Source organism: Thamnophis elegans, chromosome 15, assembly GCF_009769535.1.
Source record: "Thamnophis elegans isolate rThaEle1 chromosome 15, rThaEle1.pri, whole genome shotgun sequence".
Taxonomy (NCBI): domain Eukaryota; kingdom Metazoa; phylum Chordata; class Lepidosauria; order Squamata; family Colubridae; genus Thamnophis; species Thamnophis elegans.
The window spans coordinates 29,638,729-29,665,926 of record NC_045555.1 but is presented as its reverse complement, the minus strand read 5'-3'; the positions used below and the strand labels follow the sequence as shown (position 1 = coordinate 29,665,926).

The 27,198-nt window shown below is 38.7% G+C and overlaps 1 protein-coding gene across 1 annotated transcript in view; it reads right to left on the bottom strand.

The window, feature by feature from the left end:
• Positions 1-27,198, bottom strand: part of USP54 (ubiquitin specific peptidase 54) — a 108,978-nt gene that overhangs the window by 58,048 nt on the left and 23,732 nt on the right. Inside the window, 4 exon segments of the mRNA XM_032231577.1 lie at positions 2,608-2,742; positions 13,754-13,846; positions 22,155-22,347; positions 22,725-22,933. Coding sequence (XP_032087468.1) covers positions 2,608-2,742; positions 13,754-13,846; positions 22,155-22,301 — 375 coding nt within the window. The 5' untranslated portion in view covers positions 22,302-22,347; positions 22,725-22,933.

Here is a 27,198-nt window from a genome sequence, read left to right as displayed (position 1 = left end):
ATATAAAAAATGAGATATACAAAAATTATCACCATGTCAGTTAATACTTAGCTGGGTAACCTTTATCATGAATTACAACCTTACAATGTCTTTCCATGGAGTGAATCAAACCTTTTAGTTCTGCAGCTGTTATAATGTGAAGGAAATGAAGGAAAGCAACCTGATATCAACCTAAGCAAGTTGTGCTTCCTTTTTCTGGTTATTTCGATATAACTTTTCATAGAATACAGATAATAGAACAAACTTTGTTGCATTACATTCTTGATTAAATTATCTTTCCATTGAAATATAATTTTATGATACTACTCCCCAAAAAGTGGTGTTATTAGCCATGAAACCTCAAAAATACACTTTTCCCAAAAGGTTTCCACAATTTGGGCCACTACTGTATGTTATATCCATAGCATTTCACTGGTCTACTAATTTAGTCACTTTATCAAAGAATGAAATAAGATTGGTTTGGCATTATCTGTTTTTAACAATCCATATTAACTTCTAGTACTTCTCAAACTTCATTTGTTTCTTGATGTTCGCAGATCTGTTTTTTGATTATCTTTTCCAACATCTTCCCAGGTATTGATATTAGGCTGATTGGTCTATATCAGGGGTGTCAAACTGGATTTCTTTGAGGGCCGGATCAGCATTGTATTTCTCTTCCACGGGCCGGCTGGGGAAGGGACGGAGAAGGGTCATATGCCTTCTGCAGCAACCTGCAGGCCAAAACGGGCCCTGTTTTGGCCAGCAAAGTGCTACAGGAAGCCGTCTAGGCTGAAAACAGCTTTGGCTGCCAAATGGGTTTGGCTGCCAGAGGCACCATGGGCCAATCCTTTGCTATTTCCTTCCTTGAGTTTAACACCCCCGGCCTATAGTTTCCTGGGTCTGTTTCTTTTTTTCTTTTCGTTTTTTGAAGATGGAAACCACAAGCTTATTTCCAATCCTTGGATAGTTCCTCGGTGCTCCAGAATTTTTGAAAAATATGATACAATGGTTCGGAGATAACGTCTGCCAGCTCCTTCAGAACTCTGGGATGTAATCTGGCAGGTGATTTATATTTATCAAGATCAGAGAGGTGTTCTCTTACCATTTTCTTGCTTATTTTAATTTTTATTAAAAGTCCTTCTTCTACAGTTATGTTTTTGGTAGGTTGGGTTATAGTTTCTTTTTGTGTGAAGAATGATACAGAGAGTAAATTAAGCAGCTCTGCTTTCTCTCTACTGCCTGTTACTTCCTTGCCATCTTCTCTTTTGCAGCACAGGTAGTCTATCATCAGCTTCTTTCTTTCCTCTGTTGTAGTTTGCTTGCATCAGATTTCAGCTTGCCAATCTCATTTTCCAGTCTGATCTTCTATTTTGGTGGTTTATTGTTTGGTTTTCAACCCAGATATTCCCCTATACTGCAGCTGTGCTGTACATTAGTTGGACTGTTTCTTGCAGTGATGTTGTCCTTGTATTTGATATTTCAGTGTTTGCATCTGTTAATGTTTATGCTTGCTTTTTCTTTGGACAAAGCTTCAAAGCAAGCAGCCTTATTGTGATGTTTTTGTGCTGTTCTAGATACTCAGTTATTTTTTGTTTCAGTTCTTCCACTGCTTTAGTTAGAGGGCTTTGTTTTTTCTGAGGCAGAGAACCTCAATGATGAGGCAGAGAATGCCAATTATTTTCAAATGAAAATAATTCTATATCTCTACTGGGTTCCTCTACTCCAACTCCCCCTGGTTTGTCTCTGCAGTCTGAGTTACTTCCGGCAAGGCTTTGATTTCTCTGCCCTGGGTAGACCTTTGCAGTTCTTCCAACTCTGTTTCTGTGAAAAATTTATTTTGTATTATAAATCAATGTTGATCTGCTAGCCTCCATTTTGTTATTTCTGATTCTGGATATTGTTCTTTCCAGAACTGGTGCATTTGTTTGAAATATCCTCTTCTTGTAATAACAGATCATTATTTCTTAGTTTTCAATCACTGTGTATTTGTGATGGGAAAACGTATTTTCTTAGTTCTGCAGCTGTTGGCTCTGGTTGCTCAACCAAGAGTCCTGAGGCCTATTTTTCATCAGATGTCCAGGAACTCCAACATCTAGTGTAATCCTAGTTAATCTGGGCAACCAAGCTGGTTATAGATTTCTGTAATTTACGTCTCACCAGATTTTTTATGGGAGAGACACTCTTTGTCTGACTCCTTTGATAAGAACATCTAGTATGGCTGAATCTCTGGCATAGCTCTCATCTTCCTCAGAGCACACAAGCCCCACAATCACATCAAGGTAGTGCCTCACTGGTGTGTGTGTGTGTGTTATTGTTATTTGTTGCTTGCTGCTTATCTCGCCATGGCGCTTCTCTAGGCAGCTCACAACCCAAAAAATTCCAAAAAAATAAAAAGGAAGATTAAACAAAATGAAAGTAAAATGGAACAATAAAATAACCAAGGAAAAAGAAAACAAAGAAAAAGAGAACAAGGAAAATATACCAATATGATTAGTAAAAAAAAAAAGTTTGGTTTTTGGGGGGAGGAGCTTCACCGTTGCTTCCTCAAACACTATAGCTTTTACTAATTTAGCAAAATGCACAGTTGTTTTTTAGGATTCATCAGTTTTCTACCACTTTTATACTCACAAAGCATTCTGCAGCATCATCCATAATGCCCAGCTGGAAACGCTGCTCATCTTGAAAGGTCTTTGCAAGAGCACTACGAAGAGCATCAGAAGGTAACACTTTGTCATTGCTGCACTGGAACTGGTTAAAGATACCCTAGATGGATAAAAACAGAAATTTTAAAATGCTCAAATTATTTTTACCCTACTGACAAAGAACCAAACGTATGTATGTTTGCCCAACTATTAACATATAGACTGCTCTTGCCATTCTGGGAGGATGAAGAATAGCTATTTACTATCTATGTAAGATCTCTTGAGATACTTAAGCTAACATAGATGTTTTACTAAGGCCAAATATATACAATTCATTTAATTCCTTCACAGGATTCTGTTTCTAATCCTATGGAACCCATTGCCGTTCTTTATTCTAGTTTCTCTAGTCCTTTAAGTTATGCAGAATAGGCCACAATAGTCAATATGGAGTCCTCACAATGCATATGTCAACTGTCTGCCTAGTGAACCCAAAATAAGGAAACACTCTTGGGAGTTTTACATTCTCAAAAGTAAAACATTATTGGATATAACATTTTGGAAGAATCAAAACTAGCTCTGGTTTTCCCGCACAAATGCTTGCCTAGTTAAACAATAGCTTCCTTTTCTCCCCACCCTTGGATGATCACATTGTCCAATTATGAGACATCCCTTTGTTATGGGAACAGTCCATCTCTTTCTCAAGCACCTGCAATGGTGACCTTGATGGTTGCCAGACTCTCATGATCCATGCACACATTCCCAGCATTCTAATTCCCCTTTCCCTCCCTCCAGTTCAAATTGGCAAGTTGAAAAACATTAAGGTTTAAAATAAGGAAAGCAGTTATAGTAAATTTTGATAGCATAATAAAAAAGAACTAGCCTTCCCATAAGTTGGGTACTATACTTCAAGTACCTCAACTTGCATTTGTCTTCTTTGAGTCAGACCACATTGCTTATGTATATTATTCATTCTACTTTTTCAACCAGTCAGTAGTCTGTGAATTGCATTTCTGTCTTTTAGGGTATTACACATTGCACCCAATTTACTATTATCTGCAGATTTGTTTAATTTTTTAAAAAAATAAAAATAAAAAGTAAACAAATATAAAGACTGGTGAACTTGATGAGATGGCTAAATTGACCTTTGACCATATGGATTTGGGGAAATTACTCTACTGGTGAAATCAGTAAGTACTTAAAAGGGCACAAACTATAATTAACAGGAATTGACTAAACCTCATGAAATTAAAAAAAGGAACAAGACAAGGATGCCTGCTTTCACACTGTTATCCATTGTGGCCCTTAAAGTTTTGAACATAGACAAGGGACATGATGAGAAAACAGCTGATGTGAAAAAAGAAGTACATAAATTAAGGACATTTTCTTATAACCTGGTTTAATTTTGGAAAATCTTAATGGAAGGAATAGGAATAAATGATTTTGATGTGCTGGTTGGTGTCAGCCTCTGCTTTGCTACTGCTTCGGCTGCCATTGAAACGGGGAGGGGGGCATGGTATTTGGGAGGGGAATCATTGTTGTGCTGGAGGAAGTTTCTAGACACTGAACTGACCACCTTACTGCGCATGTGGAGGAGGAGTGTTTCCCGCCAAGGCCAACGGTCCAGCATTCCATCCTGGTGATGCCTTTCCAAGTTATCTCACACCTGACATTTGGGAGAATTATGATTGGACTGTGCACGGGAATGCCAAGGGGAGGGGAATGAATTATACAATATATTATTCGCTTTTGCGCCTAATTAAGCAGACTTAGCTTAGCTTTGCAACTGTTCATTTATGATTAGTAAAAGTACACTTGATTTCAATACAAATGGAGTCCAGTGGTTTTCTTTCCTGATTACTGAATGAAGTGCTGCTGACAATAAGCTAAGTCTCATTTTTCACCCATCCCGGAGCTAAAACCTACCGAGGGGGGTGCCCTCACAAGAAGAAAAGAAATGTCTTTGCATGTGAGTGACCAAGAGGAAGAAGAGGGGGCAACGGCAGGACCATCTTTGACCGAAAGGCTGGCGGGACTAAGAGTGGAAGAGCCTGCTGTTCATCCCAGATGGACTTTGAGTGTGGGACAAAAAGAGGAGTCTGAGGAATTGGATGCTGGAGTCATGAGAAGGAGACCAAAGAAAAGGTCAGCGGATTGGGGTGACTCTGGGGAAGAGGATTACAAGCTTTCCCACGCCATGAGACTTCTCGAAGAAGCTTGGACTAAACGCAGAAGCCGTGAGAGAGCAGTGGAAAGGAAGCCGGCAGAAGATCTTGAGCAAAGGTACTCAATGCATAGTTTAAGGGAGGGTGAAGAAGCCGAGGGGGGTTGGGTGCAAGAAAACCCAGAACCAGCCTCTCCCCCTCCAGCTAGGGCCGCTCAAAGAGCAGGGGGGCCCCCAGGCGACGCCAAATGGCAAAAGTCCCTCCCTTAACCATAAAATATGGAGACCCTAAAAGTCTTGGGCTTTTTATAATTCAGGTCTGGAATTATATGGAAATCTATGGACCTGATTTAGAGACAGATGAGATGAAAGTGAGGATGGTGTTGATGTCCTTAGAGAACAAGGCAGCCGAATGGATGGTGGGCCTACACAAATGCAATTCCCCTCTCCTGAGGAATTTTAATGACTTTATGGCAGCCATGAAGAGGAGGTTTGATGACCCATTGACCGAGAGACACGGGCGCCTGAAATTTATGGCTCTGAAACAGGGGGATAAATCGGTGCCAGATTATGTCCAGGAATTTCAACAGTTGTCAGCCTATATGAGGGGGTGGTCGGAAGACGCTTTGCTGGATCAATTCACTGAGGGATTGAATGAAAAAATATACCAACAGTGCATAAACAGACGCATTCCCCGCCGTGTAACTGCTTGGTATGAACACGCGGCAGATGTTGAGTTGGATTTAGCCAGGCTTCAATGCACGAAGGAGGGAGAGGCAGAGAAATCCCCCCCCAGCAGCTCCAAAAGCCCCCCTCCGCCCTAGGAGTGAGGGAAAAGGGGGTTTCACTGGCAAAACCAAGCCTTTCACGTGCTTCCGCTGTGGAAAGGAAGGCCATCGCGCCGTGAATTGCCGTGTAAAATTGGCTCAGACCGCTCCACCCCCACTTCATCGTTGCGTCCGCCTCTTCCTCCACCACCCGTTCCGCTTTTGATTGACGGTGAACAACATTTCGAGGTTCGCGAAATTTTGGACTCTCGTAAACGCCGGAACCGTGTCCAGTACCTGGTGGCTTGGAAGCATTTCCCCCCCCCTCACGCCGAATGGGTTGACGGGTCCCATGTTCGGGCCCCTCAGTTACTCTGCAAGTTCTATTCTACTTATCCTGACAAGCCCTGATTTGGCCAGTTTCCTAAAAAAAATTTCTCTCTTTTCTCTCTTCCTCTCCCCTTTTTGTGTCTTGTTGTTCGTCTGTTTGTTTGTGCTTTATCGTTTCTGCAGGTCTGACTGCCTTTTTCTGGAGGAGGGCCAGATGTCAGCCTCTGCTTTGCTACTGCTTCAGCTGCCATTGAAACGGGGAGGGGGGGCATGGTATTTGGGAGGGGAATCATTGTTGTGCTGGAGGAAGTTTCTAGACACTGAACTGACCACCTTACTGCGCATGTGGAGGAGGAGTGTTTCCCGCCAAGGCCAACGGTCCAGCATTCCATCCTGGTGATGCCTTTCCAAGTTATCTCACACCTGACATTTGGGAGAATTATGATTGGACTGTGCACGGGAATGCCAAGGGGAGGGGAATGAATTATACAATATATTATTCGCTTTCGCGCCTAATTAAGCAGACTTAGCTTAGCTTTGCAACTGTTCATTTATGATTAGTAAAAGTACACTTGATTTCAATACAAATGGAGTCCAGTGGTTTTCTTTCCTGATTACTGAATGAAGTGCTGCTGACAATTGGAATAAAATGAGAAAATGAAGATGTTAAAAAACATGAGGGTGAAAGTTCAAAAAGAATTAATTGAGAACAAAGTAAAATATCTATGTGTTACATGACTAATATATCAATATGTTATTTCAAAATAATTATGTTAAAGTATGGAATAGAATTAAGAAATATGTATTACAATGGCAAAAAATAAGGCCTTAGAATTGTAATGTGTTCCAGTCCAATGTCCGATATTTGCCAGGTGTGGCCTCAATTTCCTTCTGATGGCTGTCTTGAAGTTGCTGTTCCTGTAATTGATAGCAGCATATTTTTCTGGAAGCATAAAACTGGCAAGTCGGTGTTGAAACATTCAAATTCTGGATTCCTGGAGAGGGCATTGGTATGTTTGTTTTTGGCTTCTTGCAATGTATGTAATTTAAAATTAAAATGGGAGAAGAGCAACCACCAAATTTGCCTTTGATTCAATTTCCTATTTTCTAAAGATGCTCAAGATTCTGGTAGGTAGTTATGTGGGTTTTTTTACTCTCCAGCATATGGCACCAGGTTTCAAAGGCAGATTTCATTGCTAATAATTCTTTATGCTAAATGGAGTACTCCCCCCCCTCCAGATGTATTGAGTTTCTGGGAATAGTACCCACAAGGAAATAAAGTGGAAGAGCACCCATCTGCCTGTGTCAGCCATTGAACATAGACCAGACTAGGAAACCAAAATCATGCAGGCCAATATTAATTTGTAGACATACAGTAACAGACTCTTATAAGTCTGAATGTGCTTCCCCCTTCTCCTACATTTATCTTTGTGAAAAATAGGGAGAGTCTTCTGAAATGTTTTCTAGTTCTATAGTTACAGTTCTACACTAGACTCAAATTTCTTCTATCTGCTCATAGTCTTGGTAGTAGCTCTTCTTCCTGTCCCTCAGGGGCATTTTCTTTCCTGTTATAGCTGGAATCACCCTACACCAGAGGTGGGTTCCTCCCTATACGGTCTGGTATGCCAGAAGAGGTAGTGCTTTGTCAGAAGCTTTTTTTTAAAAGGTTTTTTTTCCCCCTGCCGGTTCAGGCAAGGGGAAAAAAAAGCTTTAAAACATGAGAGAGAGGGAGGGAGGGAGGGAGGGAGGGAGGGAGGGAGGGAGGGAGGGAGGGAGGGAGGACGAAAGAGAAAGAAAGAAGGAAGGAAGCTCACTTTTCTGCTGGGAAAGTTTTTTTTCCTTTCAGCAAAGGAGAAAAACAAATGCTGTCATTTTAAATCGGAACTGAGCATGCCTGGCTGTGGAATTCTGGGAGTTGAAGTCCACAAGTCTTAAAGCTGCAAACTTTTGAGTCGTGCTTTAAATTAAACAGCTGCTCAGATTTGCAAAGCAACATTCAGCAGTTATTTTTTTGGGGGGAAGAGGCAGTTTGCTTCCCACAGAGGGAAGTGAGAAAGAAAGAAAGAAAGAAAGAAAGAAAGAAAGAAAGAAAGAAAGAAAGAAAGAAAGAAAGAAAGAAAGAAAGAAAGAAAGAAAGAAAGAAAGAAAGAAAAAACAGCACAGTAATTTAGGGCTAGAAAGCTACTCAGAGGTCATCTAGTCCGATCCCCTGCTGCAGCAGGAAACCTTACATTGCCTGGATTATTTTGGTGCCTCTAAAGAGAGGAAAATTGCCAGAAAGGAGGAGTTTACTAGGGCATGCAGAGGAAGGCAGAGATAGTCCTTGACTTATGACTACAATTGACCTGAAAATTTTGGTTGCTAAGCAAAAGCGTTGTTAAGTGAGCTTCACCACATTTTACCCAATCCACTGCTACAAACACCTCGATGTTGAAGGATAGGCTGAGAAGCTTCAATTTTTAGAGACTACAGAGCCTGTGGAAGAGCCTTCTTTGAAGCTGCTACAAGAACAAACACCTTGTGCAATCGGAAACAATCTCAGGTAGGCCAAAGCGGCCTGTCAACAGAGAGAGAACGTGGCCTGAAGGTAAGCAGTACATGATAGACACTGGGGAGTGCTGAGCCAGAAGGGCAATCATACCATTCCACAAAGGTTTCTGTGCCTTTAATTATGTGAGGTGGCTTTTTTGAATGGCAGCTGTGACGCTAGTCTGAAGTTAAGTCTGGATCTTACTTTAGGCCCAGCCTCGTTGCCACCACTGCTTGGGGTGAGTGGGGAAAGGTTGTTTTCCAGGGACGTGCAGTCAGGGGAGGCAGGAGAGGCAGGGCCTCACCACTGTCATGATGAAAAGAAAAGAAAAATTAAAAGGAAAAAGGCAGAGGTAGTTGCTGCCAGAGTCACAGTGGATGACTCTGATTAGTGATTAACTACAGGGGGAGGCGAGAGAACCATGGGCCTCCTTTAGACTATCATTATGATCACTTGAGCAGAGTTAAGCAAGGGTTAAAAGGAGAAAAATTCCTTATGCAAAGGAGGCACGTGGTTCTCTTGCCTCTTGCTCTGGCAGCAGCTGCTCTTGCTTTTTTCTTTTTACATTTTTTACATTTTCATCATGGCAGGCGGACAAGAGGAGAGTTGAAATCCTCTGTGACATAGCTGGAAATGGTATGTGGGTTGGACGGAGGGAGGGGGGAGGAATTCAAAATTATTGTAATTTAATTTGTAAGTAATTTTTTATTGTAATTTGTGTGTGTGTTTGTGTGTGTGTGTGTTTTACCGCCTCTGCTGGAGCGCGGGCTGGCACTTTATTTCCCAGCCCCGGGCTGGCACTTTATTTCCCAGCCCCGGGCTGGCACTTTATTTCCCAACCCCGGGGCACCCTTCCGTGGTTGGCGAAGCTCCTGCTCTCCCCGAAAAAGGCAGCCTCACCACCGCCTCTCTCTATTCCCTTTGCCTGCTGTCGGTTAAGAACAAAGCCCATGGTGGGGAAGCTGCTTGTTTGGCTGTCTGGGATTCTTTGGGGTGATTGCAGTAAAGTGAAGATCTCTTAAATTAGATGGGATCCCTAATTGAGGGCAGCTGCCACAAAGAACAGGCAAACTTCAATTTAAACCCACCGGGTTTCCCTCAAGCGGGAATTCTCGTCTTTGCCTGTCCTAATTCAGACACTTTCCTTTCCTTTTTGGATCACATTCTCTTCAGCCGATCAAGAGGTGTGCTGGGAATCAAACCCAGTTCGGGGCTGAGGAAAAAAGCGCTGGTCATCCTCGCCAATCCCTCGTGGCTGCTGATCCCAGAATCACCAAATCAAAGCCCCGCGTCCGCAGCCTTGGGATCCTCCGCTTCAAGATCTCCCTTGCGAGCTTCAGCAGCCCTGATGACAGCTCGGCACGCTTCTTCTTCTCCGCACGCCCCACCTCCCCTCCATTCTTTTCCTCAGTTCCCACGCCCCAGCGGGTCTGCACAAGTTCCTCGCCTAGTTAAGCGCGCCTTGGATCCCAGCCCCAGGGCACCTTTCCACGGTTGGCGAAGCTCCTGCTCTCCCCGCAAAAGGCAGCCTCGCCGCCGCCTCTCTCTATTCCCTTTGCCCTCTGTCGGTTAAGAACAAATCCCATGGTGGGGAAGCTGCTTGTTTGTCTGTCTGGGATTCTTTGGGGGGAGGGTGTGTGTATGGTAGACATACCGCCAGGAGCGGCCAAAAGCCTCTTTCTTGACAGCGCCCAAAAGCCTCTTTCTTTCTTTTTGCCTCACCAGCCATAAACCTCACCGCACATCACTGTTGTTTTCTGTTGTTGGGGGGCCATGTGACAAGTTAGCATTGTCAACTTTGGTATTTTCCAAATTTTTGACCTCCAAGGGCATTACCGATCTACACATAGACGCAACCCTTTTGTTTCCAGCCAATCACCTAGATTTTTCAGCTGTTTTTGACCTTTTGGACAAACACATTTTGTTTTCCCACTTGTTGGCCAGGAACCTGATGGCTGATACATTCATAATAAAACACTCAAGAGGGAATAATTTTTAAAAAAAAGCAATTTCTATTCCAAATGTGTGCCAGATCCCCTGGTTCTTGGTTCATAGCCTGATAATGTAATGGTTGTACCAGATTGTGGTTGAGCTTCAATTTCCATTTTTGCTTAAAGTTTTCAACATTCCGTGCTTTTTTTCAAACTTCTCTTTTAATGCACTGGCTTCCAATATAATCACATTATTAATTCAGCCTTGATTTGAAGCTTCAGACTTTCTGTATAGGCATTTGTGCAGGTCTTTATGATTTATGTATTCCATATTTGTGTGGATGAATAAGTGAGTTTGTTAGCCAGGAGCGATTGTCTAATTTATTCCATAGGAATGTAGCATCTTGTTTTCAGATTGTTAAGATACTGGCGTAGATATTTATGAAATGGACTGATGCATTCATGAGTATCTAAATTAATCTGTCCATAGAACTGCTGTCCTGCTCCCCCATGTACTTTATATTATTTTGTAAATGTCTTAACTATAGACTCAAAACAATACTATCATAATTATGTATCAGCAGTATTTTTATTTGTTTTTTCTCTAAAAATAAATGTATTTTATCAACACAGGTAGCTGATAGCAACATTGATAAATGATAACTAATAGGATTTAAGTAACAGAAAGAAATAGAAGAATTTATGAGGCTTTTGGCCAAAGCGAAGCCTATTTATTAATTCAGTAACCTAAATTACTAAGGAGTATTTCATACAATTATGTCCCATGAATGGAAAATACAATTCAAGTTTGTACGTAGCGAGTATTTTTAGTGATTGAAGCATGTAATATGCGAGTCAGAAATGGGAGTGTAGGAGGGAAGAAATTACTAAGTGAAATTACTAGTTCTTATATTGTAAAATGGCTATGAATTTTTCACCAAAACCGAAACAGTATTTTTTGTCCTTTATTAGTGCAAACACTTAAGAATCTCATCTTTCATCTCAGAAAGCACGCTTTCAATCCTGAAAATTAATTCAAGCTTTTGTCATATGAAAATCCTGTAAGACAGAGGCACTATTAGAATCTACAAATGAAGGCTTCATTCTTCTCTAGCCACAACAAAACATCCCCTGTCCTACATCCTGGCACCACAGTCCCTAAAAGCAAACAAATTCTTTGTAACTTGTTTTGTTCTACTGGGAAGTTTTCTGCTACTCATTACATGAGCAAAAATAAACAAGCTGCCAATAAAATTTATTCATCAGTTTGGTAAAAAAAATATATGCAAGGATGCTCAACTGATGTCAACACAGGAACAGATAAAAAAGCTTATTATGTGCTCCTACAATCATTAAGAGCATTGACTTAAAAAAAAATGAAAATTCACATTTGTGTTTATTGGCAATGTTATAACTCAGATGAAAATGTAATGCAAGGCTTCTTTATCTGAATAACTAACAGGTTATGGTTATGGCAAGTTGTGAAATGAAACTAGTATGGGTAATATAAATAAGTAATATAAGTGAGATGAATTAACCATTGCAGAATGTAAGATTAATATTGAGGAATAAAATATTCAAAATATAAATAATCTTTGCACATATAAGAACTGCAACTTTATATATTGATTAAGAACAATGGGAGTGGGGGACTGAAGGAGAAAATATTTTTTCACTTGTGGGTTCTCAGGTTTTATTTATAATTCAAAAGCAAGTTACAAAATATAACACAATAATTATCTTAAATTAAAAACTGCCTTTAAATGTCAGCTTTTATAAGCTACTTGAAAGACTATATTTCAGAAAAGGAAACATTTTCACTCAAAACAGGCTTTCTGTAAGAAATCACAACTCTCAGAAAACTAAAAGTTAAAACAAAAGAGCACTGACTGATAAAAGCAAAGCTGCATTTACTTCAGTTTTTTTTAAATTTCCTCATAAGTTACACTTGAAATCTGACAGTTGGGAAGGACCTTCCAATGATATAATCCAACCCCTTGCCCCGTGCAGGAATTCTTATAGCAACTTGGACAAATGGCTAACTAGAAGCAGAGAAGAACTAATGAGAAAAGATCCAATCATGACCCAGATTCAAAGTTTTGAAAGGGTCACATGATTGTATTTTCGGCGCGTGATAACCAGCTGAATTCATGGTTTTTTGCATCATCCCATGAACATATGAAAACATTTTACAATAGCCTTGCTGAAAACTGACAATTATTTCCAGTTTTTGGCAAAACTAACCACACAGCAACAATTGGTTTGGTTAATGACCATTGCATTCTCTTAATGACTGCAGCAATTGCTTATGACCACAGTGTTTATTTAAATGATTGCTGCAAGAAAGGTTGTAAATTCAGTCATATGACTGATCACCTTTGTGACTGTTACAACTTATGACTGCAATGGGCAGGCTTCATGATTGTAACTTGAGGAATACCTGTATCTGTGAAAAGAATCTGGATACTACATTATTCACCCATCCATGTTTCCCAACAAATTATGTTTAATTTTCTAATTCTGAAGATTATATATAGTCATTATAACTAATAGTCATAAATAACCTTATTCCCCATTATCTTTTCCAAATAAACAAAGTTGACTACTGTTAACACTTACTAACATGTAGAAGTCAGCCTATCTTAATACTCTCCCATTTTAGTTTTGTTGAAATACTTTCTCCTCAAGCATAATTTTATTTACTCCTAACATGATCTACCATTTTCTAAATAAAAAAAACTCAAAACACTCCAGTTTTTTCTAATAAAGGATGTTCTAGAAAACATTTGTTTGGTTCCTCTCCTTGACTTCTAACGGGATGTTTTATGATCATTCACATTTATGACACTCTTGGAGCAGGGGCTGGGCAGCCTGTAAGGCACCTTTGGCTGTTGTAAATGGTCTCATCCCACAGTCAAGTGGTTGAATTTCAGGTACTTGGCAATCTATTTTATTAGAACCTGTGACAACTGCCCCACAATAATGTGACCACCATTTGCAATCGTCTCTGCCAGCATCCTCAGAAAATCAATGGAGGAAGGTGTGTTGGAGGAATACATCTCAAATCTGGTGGAAATGATAGTGAAAGCCAGCCTTTTGAGCCATTCAGAAGGATGGTGTTAGCTTGATGGTTTTCCCTCCCCAAAGGCTCCAGCTTTTACCAATGTTTGGGGAGGGGAAAACACCAGTGAATGCCAGACTTCTAAAATCCCTTGACATGCTTGGAGGAATGGACAACAAATCTAGTGAAAATGCTGCACAAACAATATACATATAAATATGAAATTATAAATCAATATAACATCAATGCATTTTTGTAATGAAATTAATACTCTTTTTATAGATATAGATATTTCTAATAATTACATAGATACGTATTTATTGACTCCTGTTGAATTCATTCTATCACTTACTTTGAGGGCACAAAATATACAGGAATCTCCCATGCATTTGTGTGTTGTAAGTTGTCGAAAACTGCGTCGAAAAATATCAAGATGCCAGAGTACCTAGAAAGCAAAGTATTATTACTTTTAATCAATTTTCTTTGGAATGTTTTAGGGAAGAAAACTGGTTTTAATAACATCTGAGAGTATAAAGTATAACTACATTTGAAATTATACATTCTAAATAATTCATTGATAAGAAAAATATCTCCATGTAAGATGAATAATTTTATAATCTTTATTGTAAATGTATTTAAAAAATCAGAAAATCCCTTTACTTGAATGTTACAATCTATACGTAAAAGGTTTTGGTTTTTTTAAAAATGAGAAATATTGTGATGTATTAAGATGGATGCAATGCATGGGGCTGGAAGAGAGGTAAAGTGAGAAGAAAGAAAATGATACAAGCAAGAACAAACAGCAATAGTCCTTTCCATTATACAGGACAGAAATGTTCATAAGAGGAGGAACTGGACTGGAAAGGGATAGAAAGAGAGGCAATTCTACCTATTTAAACTATAGAAGTAGTAAAGACCAAGGTAGCTGAATTAGTAAGAACAGAAAAACAATGTAAAGAGGAAAATGTGTAGGGGATGGAGATGACATAAAAGGGGAATCTGAACTGGGCATGGTGGAAAGATTGAGAAAAATCCTCTTTAGTTTATGAGTAGGAACCACTTGAATAGGCAGAATTAAGAAAAACCAAATCAAGGCAGAGATAAAGCATATCTTCAACTCTCTATCATGGAGATGATTCAGAAGGATACCAAGTCACAAGTATAAAAAGCCACTGGGAAAGCAACAAAAGTGTATTTTCTCTGAATGTTTCTGCACACATCAAAATGACCAAAGTTCAAACTTCAAGTTCAAAGCCTTTATTGCCATTGTACATCATGTATACAATGAAATTGGTTTAGCCTCTACTGGTGCATTCCATACAAGAATACAACTTGAAGCGTTAATCCAGGGAAAAAAGAAATATCACAAGAAATTTGCTATAGCCCTGAGCTTGAAGATACATCCTATGAGCTGAGACTGAGCTGAAAGACTGAGGACTGTTACCAGGAAGGCGTCTTCAGAATTTCAACTCAAAGAGCTAGCAGGCTACAGTAACCCATCCTGGACTCCCGTCAATACCATGGAGAATAATCCTTATACAAGTAATTGGGGGGTGGGGACTAGTCATATGTTTATGTATGTACGTAATATTCTATGCAACATATATATTACTCTGGTGTATGATCTTCTATCATGGTATATGGATACACACTACACTGACACAAGTGAAATTTGTCATATTAATCTGTTTGTGGTGCTAAATGTTTAGGAGTCTGCCAGCCTATGGGTAGAAGCTGTTTCTAAACCTGCTTTTCCAGATGGCTATACTTCTGTGTCTTTTGCCTGATGGTAAAAGCGAAAAGAAACACTGGCCAGAGTGTGAATCATCCCTAAGTATCTTTCTTGGTCTGCTGAAGCAGCGAGACCTGGCGATGTCATCCAGTGGTGTTAGGGGCAACCAATCGTTTCTATGCAGAATTAATCAATCTCTGTAGTGCCTTCCTGTCCACGGCTGTTAAACCAGAGTACTATACTGTTATACAGTCTGTGAGGACAGTTTCTACCGTGGACCGATAGTAAGAAGTAATCAGATGTTGTTCCTCTAAAGAAACCAAAGCTAATTCAGTCCTAAAATTAGGGCTAAACTCAGATTAAAACAGATGAAAACATTCTATTTTTGCCAATAATGTATGCTGTTGAAAGGACATTTCTCTCTTTACTTCCCAGTCCTTCCTTAAAGGATGTTCGTTATGGGGGGATAGTTATCATAAACATTTCAATCCAGAGAGGGTCTTCAGGAGCAGACTCTCTAAACTCAGTGACACTTCATGGAGAAATGTATTCTCTATACACTGGATCCACCCAATATCACTCCTTGGTTTCATCAAATAAACATAAAAAGTTCAAAGAAGCATGAGATAAGCTGAAAACCTGTAAATTTCACATTTAAAACCTAAATAATTTGAGAGATCCATCATAGAAGTGGGTCAGAGTGTCCCTTGTACAACTTTCTCAGAACCAAATCAATTACTCCAAAAATTCTGAAGAAGTTTGTGAATGCCATTTTGGAGAAATAATGAATGACAAGTTCAGTGCTAAAGGACTGGAAAAGGCTAAATATTTTAACTCCCCCCCCAAAAAATTTTTTTTTGGGGGGGGGAAGTATGGGCAGCATATATTTTTAACAACCAAGCGAAGAGTTTTGCCAGCTTAATACTAATATTGGATGAAATTCAGGCATATATTAGTCAGCAATCCGTTTGTGAGTACTTAGAATAAATTCTTGAGCAGGTCTGACATAGTGACAGGCTTAGTTGACCATGTGTATGCTGGCAACATAAACATCACATTCAATAAAGCATTCAACAAAGTCTTCTATGAGATTGTAGTAGAGAAGATGGCAAAATGTGGGCTAAACTATCCTACTATAGATACCAAATTGGTTGAACAATCACCATTATATACTCTTTGACATATCCAAGGGGTTTATGTCACTGGCTACATTCAAGCTAGAATGGATAAATAGCATTCCACATGCTTCTGTTTTCAAACACCTTATTTAGAAATGACTTGGATGACGGGCTAGGAAATATGATCACATATGCAAAGCACACAAGTTAATAAAAAAGAACTTTAAAAATAATAGAAGGATCAGGAGAATCTCAAAACTGAAAGAATGAGCAGAAACAAGCAAATATGAATTTCAACAAGGACATATGCTTACTCCTACATTTGGATAGGGGAAAAATTAAAGACATAAACATACAATGTCTATGTGGAGGGGGGAACAAGATACTGTATCAAAACAGTGAAAATTTAGCATGAAGATATCTTTTAAATTACTTGCAAATCTGTCATGGCAGGCTTCAAAAAGATTTAATAAGTCTGGGACAGATGATAATAGACTCTTAACCATTCAAAATAATTTTGCTGAATTGTTACTTTCAACACTCAGTGGTGTAGACATCTCTGCATCTTTCATTTTCAGGAAAGAGACCAAGGCAGGTTTTCATGCATGTCCAGCAGGCCCCATTAGTGGTGCCACATCTCATGTACAATGAGCACCTCAAATACCAGAAACCTATAACACACTTGGTATATATAAGGTTGGTATCTGGGAATATCTGCTGTATATACAATCATAATTTATTAAGCAGTTATATTAATAAATACTAGAGAAACTATACCATAGTCAATTAAATAGCAATGTTGGCTATTAATAGACATAAAGGTAAAGGTAAAGGAGTCCCTGCGAATTTTACTCTGTTAGTCATTGCCAACTATAGGGGGTGGTACTCATATCCATTTCAAGACCGTTGAGCCAACACTGTCCAAAGACATTTCCATAGACAGGTGACCAGCATGACATTATGGAGTGTGGTTACATTTCCACCAAAGTGATACCTATTTACCTACTAGCATTTGCATGCTTTCAAAATGCTAGGTTGGCAGAAGCTGGGACGAGGATGGGACCTCAACCTGCCACATGGAGCACAGGTTTTGAACATGAGCTGTCAACTTTCCAGCCATAAAGCCCATTAATAGATAGTAGATTTTATTTTATAATTTATTTTATATTGTCCAAATGTAAAATATCTCAGTGAATTGTCTTATATAAAAGCATCAAATAGGAGCTAATATAATAAATACATACATAAACTTTACTGCAATCACAGATAAGTATCCAAAATTCATTACATTGCTTCAGTTAGTAATACAAGGTAAAAGTACTGTGAGTCACATAAACTTTCACAAAATCAATGTATAACAATAAAACAAAAATTGCTGACTTCCACCTTTTGACATCTTCCTCCTCACTGAAGACCCTACCTAACGTTGTCACACAAAATTTTGCTCCGGAATACTCCTCCAATCCTCCATCCACACCAAAATATACATATTGAATATAATTTACCTATTAGACCATCTGCTATTCTAGACAATCCAAGACTAGCCAGCTCTTTATTAAATAGAAAAGGAAAAAGGCAAGTAGCTCTTCCAAATAGATGTGCAAATAATTCTTTTTCTTTTATCCCTATAAGTAAAATTGTCTGGTTAAATTACTTATAGTTTTAGTAAGAATGTGATATGTGTTTCCTGCCTTAAAGAGGAAGAAATGATTGCTGATTGGACTGCTGTGTGCTGAGTCAGGTAGCAAATGAGCTAGTCCAGAGTAGAACTCTATATTAATGCATATCACATTTTGGCCCCCTCTCCAAATTGGCAGGTCTCTGGGAGTTTTATTGCAACAGGTTTAAAAATATAATGAAGCATTTGATTCAGAAGAGCAAAGTTAATCTATATATCACTGTACATAGTATACTCTACAACACCTCTAGACTCAGATTTTATGTTTTCCAACAACGCAAACGACTGCATATCAAATCGTTATTGAGAGGTACAGCCAAGATAATCTTTAATTCCTTTACCAACAAATTCACCAGTGTCTAGAATACCTGTGTTCTTCAGGGAAGTATGGATCAAGACAGAGAACTAGAGATGTTGTCCACTACACCCTGCTGTCAGACAGTCTTCCTACCAGGACTACTGAAACAGCCCTGAGAACCCCCAGCTCTCATCCCCAAGGACTTCAGTATTCACATTCACAGCCTCTGATATGACTCAGGACCTCACTGGCTTCATGACAACTAGGGACAAAACTAAGTTAACAGTTGGCACATCATTCTCTCTCTTTTGGATAAGGTAAATTAAATAGTGGCATCATAGCTCCAAAATATTTGGATTAAAATAGGTGGTTGAATATGTTTCAGTCCTGATTCAAGTTTCAGTCTGGCAGATGGTTTATATCTAGAATAAGAAGTGGTGGTTGAGAGTATGACCTTATTGATCCTCTAACTGCTTTTTCAATGCTATTGATAAAAATATTATCTTGAGGGGTAAATTGAGAAAACAATGTTTTATCATGATCTACTTCTATATTCTATTTGTCAGGTAGTTTCAAAATGCTACTTTGAGCATGTCTCTATGAATAATTGTAATGGAATTCTCAAGTGATGTGGCAGTAGATATCCTGAACCAATGTCTGGAAGTAAAACAGATCTCAAAGCATGAAAATAATTTTGAACAAACTGGAGGTGTGCCTTCTGAAGGACAAGACTGATCCAAATTCGGTGATTTATCCATCTTGAATGGAACAGCATTCCCTTGAAGGAGTGGGTGGAATTGGGAGCATTTGATACTCAGGCAATCCCAGACACTGAGATGCAAAGTATTATTTGAGTTTCAAATGTTACACTAACCTGATCATTTCTGAAGTATGCTAACTTGGTCAAAGTGGTGGTTGTCAAATTTCAGTTAGATTAACACACTGCAAGGGTGGTTATTTCAGAAGATCCGCCAAAAATTAGATATTATCTAAAATATGGCAGCCAGAATTTTGAGTAGTTGCTAGGAAAACAGAGCATATAATAGCTTTCCGATTTCAAATGTATTGGTCAGCAATGTATCTTTAGGAATAGTTCAAAATACTGGTGTTTTCCTAAAAATAAGAACTGGTCTTATTTTCTTTTAAGATGTGAAATAAGCACTAGGGCTTATATTCAGGGATGTTATTCCCCTCCTCCCATGTAGTTCTACTACTTCTTGCTTGTGGAGGGGCAGGAGGCTGTGTGGTGTAGTGCCAGGCCACCTATGCCCTGATACCTGCCTCGCCTCACGGCGGCTCCAGCACCCCCATCCAGTAGAACCCCCGCTTTGTCGCCAGCCCACTTCTTCTGTTTGCTTGTGGCTGCAATGGAGGAGGCTGAGCAATGCACCAGTGCCACAGCTATGAGGCAGTTGTTGGGACATGGATGGCCTGGCTGCGGGGGCAGTGAAGTAAGCTGGCGCAGGGTGCATAGAGAAGCTTCACCCCCCACCCCCGCCTAGTGGTGGCACTGGCACGCCATGTGGCCTCCTGCCTCACTGCTGCACCTGCCTCCCCTTTTTTAGTCACACGTTTGACTGAATTTTGGTCAACTTTATTCAAGATGAACTGTATACTTAAAATCTCTGCTTTAAGTTTAATGTTGAATAAAAAGCGAAGTGATCAATTAATTTTGTTCTAAGTGGTACGTAAACTACAAATTTCCTTTATTAATGTTATGACAGTAAAAGTCATATTGATCTACCAAGTCTACCAAGTATCTAATCTGTTATGAGTATTTACAGGAAAATGCTATTACTGCAAGAGACTAATTTGAAGAGCAAAAGGGATCTAAATGAGATATTCTTTACAGTATGTTATAGACATACATTCGGGAGCCCCTTAATTACCAAATGAGTTTATATGTGGCTTTAGGACTTAGATAAAAACTCTCATGTTAATTGCACTATTAATTATTATTAGCTGTTTATATTTTATTGAAAATTATATTTTGATATTAAAAGTAGAGGGAAGGGGGTTTAAATATCTTCCTTTATTCATTGCTGTTCATTAAATCATCAATGTTGGTGTATTTTTGTTGAAAACACTTATCAGCTGTAATGCTTAACATTCTAGCTATAATACTTAGAGCTAAAGCTTCCATATGCTAGAATTATAAAAATAAAAATGGGAAATACTAATATGTGTAACACTGAGAATAATCTCAGCATTAATGCTAGATTCAGGATGGAACAAAAAAAGAAAAAAGAAATTCCCGATGCAACAATTCAAGGCCTACTCTGGGTTGGTTCAGGTCGCTTTTAAGTAAAGTCCACAATTCCGAGCCGTACAGTAAGATTGTGCGGATGGAAGCATTAAATATCCTCATCTTAGTCGCAATCGTCACGTCATTTTGGCTCCACAGGCACTTCCTTAAAGAGGCGAATGCGGCTGTAGCATTGCCAATGCGGCTTTTGATGTCATTTGTAGCCACTACACGTTGGCTGTCGATGATCGACCCCAAATATTTAAACGTGTCTACTCTTGCCTTCGTTGCCTTCGAGGTGCAGTTGAGCTGAACCTGAACCTATTAGAGCGATTCCAGCTAAGATGCCTGCGCAACATTCTGCACATAACTCTACGGGACCGGTGGAAAAACGAAACGGTATTGCAGCTGTGTAAAAACCAAACTACAATCGAACTTTACCTAAGAAGACAACGACTTAGGTGGTTTGGACACGTTTGCTGTATGGACAATAGCCGATTACCTTACCGATCGATTAACTCGCTGCGACCGGATGGGTGGAAAATCGCACGAAATGCCCCAAAGAAAACATGGATATCCCAAGTGGCTCACGATCTTCAACCACTCCATTTTTCGATAACCGATGCCCAACAAGCCGCCCTAAATCGGAATCAATGGCGCGCTGTAATCCGTGACGTCCTGCCCCTGGCCTTCACAATGCAACGGTCACTGCCTTATGGACGTTGACATTTACGAAGATTAAGTCCAGTAAGTCCAGTACTCTGGGTTGCTTGTCAAGTTCTAGGAATTCTCACATTTTAGTTGGGTCACAATGTTTATCTTTTGCTAAGTGGATGCATATTTCTGCTTCTTCCTTGTCGGCTCCCATCCTATTTCTCAACTTTATTCCCTATGCTATGATTTACAAGAAACTGATTACAACATATTGGCCAGACTATCTTACTTTACGGTGTTACATTATGAGATATACAGTAAAGTATCCAGGATGTATGCTCCGATTTCCATGTTCAAAGCTGCCTTCAGTCTACAAATCTTGTGGATATGGCAGTGTTTTTAGAATTCTAAAATTATGACTTTAGTCTTTTAGTGTTTCTGACATTTTCTTATTTTATGATAATGTAGCCGAACAAGCTACATAGGATGTTTAAAGTCTTCAGAACATTTCTTGCCCTCTTTTACTACTGAATAAAAACATTTTTTATAATGAATGAAAATATTCTTACAAATAAAAGATTTTTTAAGGTAAGTGTCTCTTTTATCCACAAAATCCTTATTCACAAAATTTTACATCAAACTTCATGTCTTATTTACTTTCACATGCAAAGAAATTAAGAAGACTCCAATAACCTGTCAAAAATTCATTCAAATGAAGCATTCATGGTTGTATTTGTGCTTAATATATATTGTGGCAATAGCAAGAAAGCAGGAAAACAATTTGAAAGCTTGTTATTTAAAAAATGAAAGCGAAATACTAACACAAGGACTCAAATCCACGATACTAAATATCTTATATCCATATTGACTACATGTATGTTATATGCTATGAAAACTAGATTAAGAGGAGATAAAGTTTATAATAAGGTCCAACAAAAGACTCCATAGCATTGAATTATATATGCTTTTAAAACATTAGAAAGTTTTTTATATAAAAGATAGGCACATTGTTATTTCAGATTTCTTACCTGTAATGCACTATTCAAGAAGCAGCTATTTTGTCCTGGCTCATTGATGAGACCTTTACTTGGTGCTATAGATGTTGTATTTCGTGGAGTAAACATGTCTTGCACACCACCCTGTCCCACAGAAAAATAATTTCTCTTCCAAGACATCTTTTACATTTGGATTTGCAATATAAAACTGGTTCTATAGGTGTGTCTGTGGTTTAAAGATTCAAAATTGAAACTAAGTTACACAATGCTAAAATATAAAACTTCCTCCACATTCCTCAGTGGTATCTCATGAAGTGACACGAACACCGTATTTCTTTTAAATCCAGAAATAATACTGCAATATTGTTACAGTAATAAGCTGTGACAGGAAAACATCTTTGTATCTGGAAAAAACTAGGAGGCAAACTAAAAAAATATATAGTTTTTCCAAGAATGATCATAATGAAGTTCTATATCTAGTCTAAAAAGTTTATTTGGAGTGTAAAACATTCAAAAATACTAAAAAAACAGAAAAAGAACCTGTTCTTTTGTAATCTCTGTAGACTATAAGCAGGCAAAGTGAAATAAGAAAAAAACAACAACCTAGCAACCAAAAACCTTGTTATTCCTCTGTCGTTTTCTTTCTGGAATATTGGTACTGGCAACTTCACTTTTTATAAGCAAAACAAACAGAGATTCAATACTGTCTTTTAATTCAGGCAGAGAGGATCTTCTTGAAGTTCCTTTAATTTCCTCAGCAAGACTTGAGTAGTATCTTCTGTTCTTCCTTTTCTTGTGAGAAGAATGTCTAGCTGTGGCAGAAAGTGGAAGAAAGGGGGGGAGGGAGGGAGAGAAAATAATCAAAGGCTTGCATCATTTAATTAACATCTTAGTTTTCTTCTGCCAAGATCAGCATTCCCTCACCTCGCCCCAGAAACTCAGGAACGGAAAACAAAACTCCACCAAATGACCAAAGAAATACAATAATTACACTTTTCCATAAATATTACTAAAACAGGTTAAATGGGATGAATTTGGATAACAGTAAATGGTAAGTAAAAAGTGGTGTGTATTTTACTGAATTGGTTTGGTTCTGTAACCCAACCAGACAGACACAGACTTCAGAGGATAATTAGAACTGCAGAAAAAACAACTACTACCAACCTGCCTTCCATTGAGGACCTGTCAAAAAGAGGGTTGTGAAAAGATTTACAGACCCTTCGAGTCCTGGACATAAATTGTTTCAACTCCTACCCTCAAAACAACAAACAAATAATTTCCTCACACTGTCAAGCTATTTACTAAGTCTGCATTACTATTAATCTTCCCATTGTTCCTATCACCCATCTCCTCCCACTTAAGACTGTATAACTGTAACTTTGTTGCTTGTATCTTTACAATTTATATTGTTTCCTAGTGTGATTTGATTGCTTATTTGTACCCTATAACTATCATTAAGTGCTGTACCTTATGATTCATGACGAATGTCTTTCGTTTTATGTACACTGTGAGCATATGCATCAAAGACAAATTCCTTGGGTGTCCAATCACACTTGGCCAATAAAGAATTCTATTCTATATAACAAAAATATATATTTTAAAAACTAAAGATGATTGATTCAAATGGATTATATTACACCACTGTCAATTACTAAGAATGATTGTTGATTGAGATTCTTTATTTGGTCCTGAAGTAAGAGCTATAGCAGCAGAATGCACAATCATTTGTTTAGAGGTCTATAACCTATTTGCTAAATTGCAGGTAGTCTGCAAATTAAATTTGGAAACAAAACAAAACAAGAAACATCCTTCTTAAATACTTCTCGTATAAGAAAATTTTAAGATAATTACATTTACTTGTAGAAAAATGGAGAAATTTTGCAAAAAATAATAATAAACTATGTTAAGTATGTGGACTTACTTTAGTTAACATAACAGAAAGCCTATATAATATATTTATTTTGTGAATATTCTTATTTTTAAACTAGTTATTTTACAGAGCATTTGATATTCATTCCATCATTTAACAGAATGCATGTAATTAAACCAGAGACCGAATCTGTACAACATGCAAAGTTTATTTGCTAAACTATGGTTTGTTGAATGTCATTTACTTCACACATCCTGCATGATGGGTTTATGTATCAAACAAAATAAAAAATGGTTTGGTTTTGACTTACTATATTGTATAAATTATGACACGGATTAATACATACAAATTCAGCCAAGTGTACTTTATTAAAAATTATAACTTAGCCGGGTCTTAATAAAAATCAAATCTACAATTAAATGTATGGTTTGCAAACCAGAATTACTTGATCTTACTGATTTTGGCAAAACAAAGCAAAACGTATTATGGATTTAACCAATGTATGTACCCAAACACAGTGAAAATTATTTTTTACTAGATTGATTGTGGATACAATCCAATATATTAGTTATCAAGTCCCCATAAGATTAGCTTCATTATATTTAAGCATCAGTCTTCCAATCAGCTTCCACTCTAGGAATTCTAAACCCTTCCCTATGTCCCAACCATATATGGGAAACAACTAATGGGGACAAGAGAAATGCCTTCTTAGTGGCCGTACCAATTTCCCTGCTAGAATGCACTTTGGCCAACTGGCTGAAGGCTTCCTATTTAGGAAGGTATTTGTAAGGACCTGCCTTGCCCACCCTTGACAAAAGCATAGACTCTTGAAAACCTGGTATTTACAAAAGGAATCTTTTATTGAAAAGGAGTGAAAGCAAATCACATCGAAAGCAGGATCTGGGACCCTCAGGCTATACAATCCATGATAAAGGGACTTAGGAACCCCTCCCAATGTGGATTCCCACCAATCAGCAAATGTGAAGATGTTTTTGTACCGGCCTCTCTGAGACACAGATAAGCAGGTTCTCCTGAGCGCTGCTTGGAGAGTCCAAGCATGGGTTAAATTCTGCCTTCTGCCCAAGGAGTGAATTGAATTTCTTTGGCCACGCCCTCTGGTTGCTTGCTCTAGCCAGTTTTTCAATTCAGTCTATGCCCAGTGGACGTAGTTAAAGAAGTTCCAGCAGTTCTTGACCAGATAAGCTTGGACTCTCCTTTCTTTTTCACTATTCCTTTATAATTCTTTTAGTAGTATTACCTTTTATTTTGGGATTAATTTTTATCTGAAGTTCTTCCTTGTAATTTACTTTGGGGCAGGTGGGGAGAGTTTCAAAGGCTTTTTTCCCCTTTCCTCCCTCTCCTTTCTTCACCATGGCGTTCTGAGTCTGTGGCAGTCAGCAGGAGTGCCCAGATCGCCTTCCTTGATAGGAGGCGACTGTTGCGAGCCGTGCAGGCCCCCATGGAGTATAAGTATAAATCTTTATTATGGTCAAAAACCAGCAATACACATTACCTTTTACCATATGTTAAAAGTACTAACATTAAAATATAATTAAAAAGTATTGACGTTAAAAGTGGATGATAACATACATGTTCTCAAATTGTTTGGGTCACTCCCTTGTTTACTTGGGTGCAAAGCTGATAAGTATGGGAGTAAATACAATGGTCCAGAAATTGTTAGAGATATGTCCAAATAATTGGTACAAGATAACAACTATACTTCTGTGACCAATTTTTTTCTTGTGGACATTGCAGCAACACAGAACTTTGCCACTGCATATGTGGTAGCCAGGTTTGTGTCCTGGAGGAGAAAGTCTATATAAAAATTGTCTGCCCTCCCTGGCAATCTCTCTAATAAGGGGAGAATATGTGCAGACCTACAAACTCTGTATAGCTCACAGTGTAATAGAACATGTGAGATATCTTCCACTTTTCCTTTATCACATATACAAACCCGTTCCGCTATTGGTGTTCTCTTATACCTGCCCTGGAGGAGTTCTGAAGGAAGAATTTTAAATCTGGCTCTGAAGAAAACTATTCTTTGTTTTGGGGAGATCAGGTCATTTAGATATCTTGCCGATTCCCACACACCCTGTTTGATTCTGTCCCTACTGTGGAGAGGGAACCTATTTAGTTCTTCTTGGAACTCCATGTCCTTCATTCTATTGATTACTGCTTGCTTTGCTTAATCAAAGCAAGACATTAAAAATACTGGTGAGCCCAGCTTGTGATCAATTGCCTGTTTCTTTGGCGGAGGGGAGGTTTTCAGTCAACACTAGTGGAGACAGTCCCTCTGGGAAAAAATGCATTTTAAGACAATGAATGATCATCGTCTTCCAGGCTCTTACCTGAATTTGAGGCATGCCTGTCTTAATTCTTAACTGGGCATTTGGAGTTTCTTTGGGGGCAGCTAAGATGGCTCACAAGAATTTGGTTTGTATGGTTTCTAGCAAGTCTTTCTTTGCAAGGATTCCTGTTTGTGCCCCATATAGAATTTATGCCAATGCTTTGGCCTCGAAAAGTTTTAAGGCAGCAGGTACTAACTGACCTCCGCCTGTGTAAAAGAAATGTTTAATTGTGTTTGATGACCTATTGGCTGCTTGCAATGTGTGATCCAGGTGTGCCTTCCATGTCCCTTGCGAGTGGAAAACCACTCCAAGGTATCTAAATGTTCTAACCTCTTCCAAACTATGTCCTTCTATTTTCCAGGGGTATTGGCTAGGTCTTTTAGCAAAAACTAAAATTTTTGATTTATCAAAGTTAAGGACCAGCTTGTTTTGCCTGCAATAGCCGAGTGTTGCCCTTATTGCTCTCTTCAGTCCTACAGGGGTTTGTGAAATAATAGCAGCAGCAGCAGCATATAAGAGAATTGGAACTTTGTGTTGTGTTAGGTTAAGAGGGTGGAAATCAGGGTTCTGTAAGAGATCAACCAGGGATTAATATAGAAGTTAAAGAGGGGGACAGGATGCAACCTGCCGTACCCCTTTTTGTACCCTTACTGGACCGGTTAAACTCCCTTGGGGATTGCACCTCACTTTCAAGGTGGGATTGGCATACAATTTTTGTATGAGGAAGAGGAGGCGTTTATCAATAGTGGTGCATTTTAATTTCTCCCAGAGGGTGATCCTGGATATTGAATCAAAGGCCTGCTTAAAATCAAGGAAGGCCACAAAAAGAGAGGGTTTTTTTATATGTGTATTTTTGTAC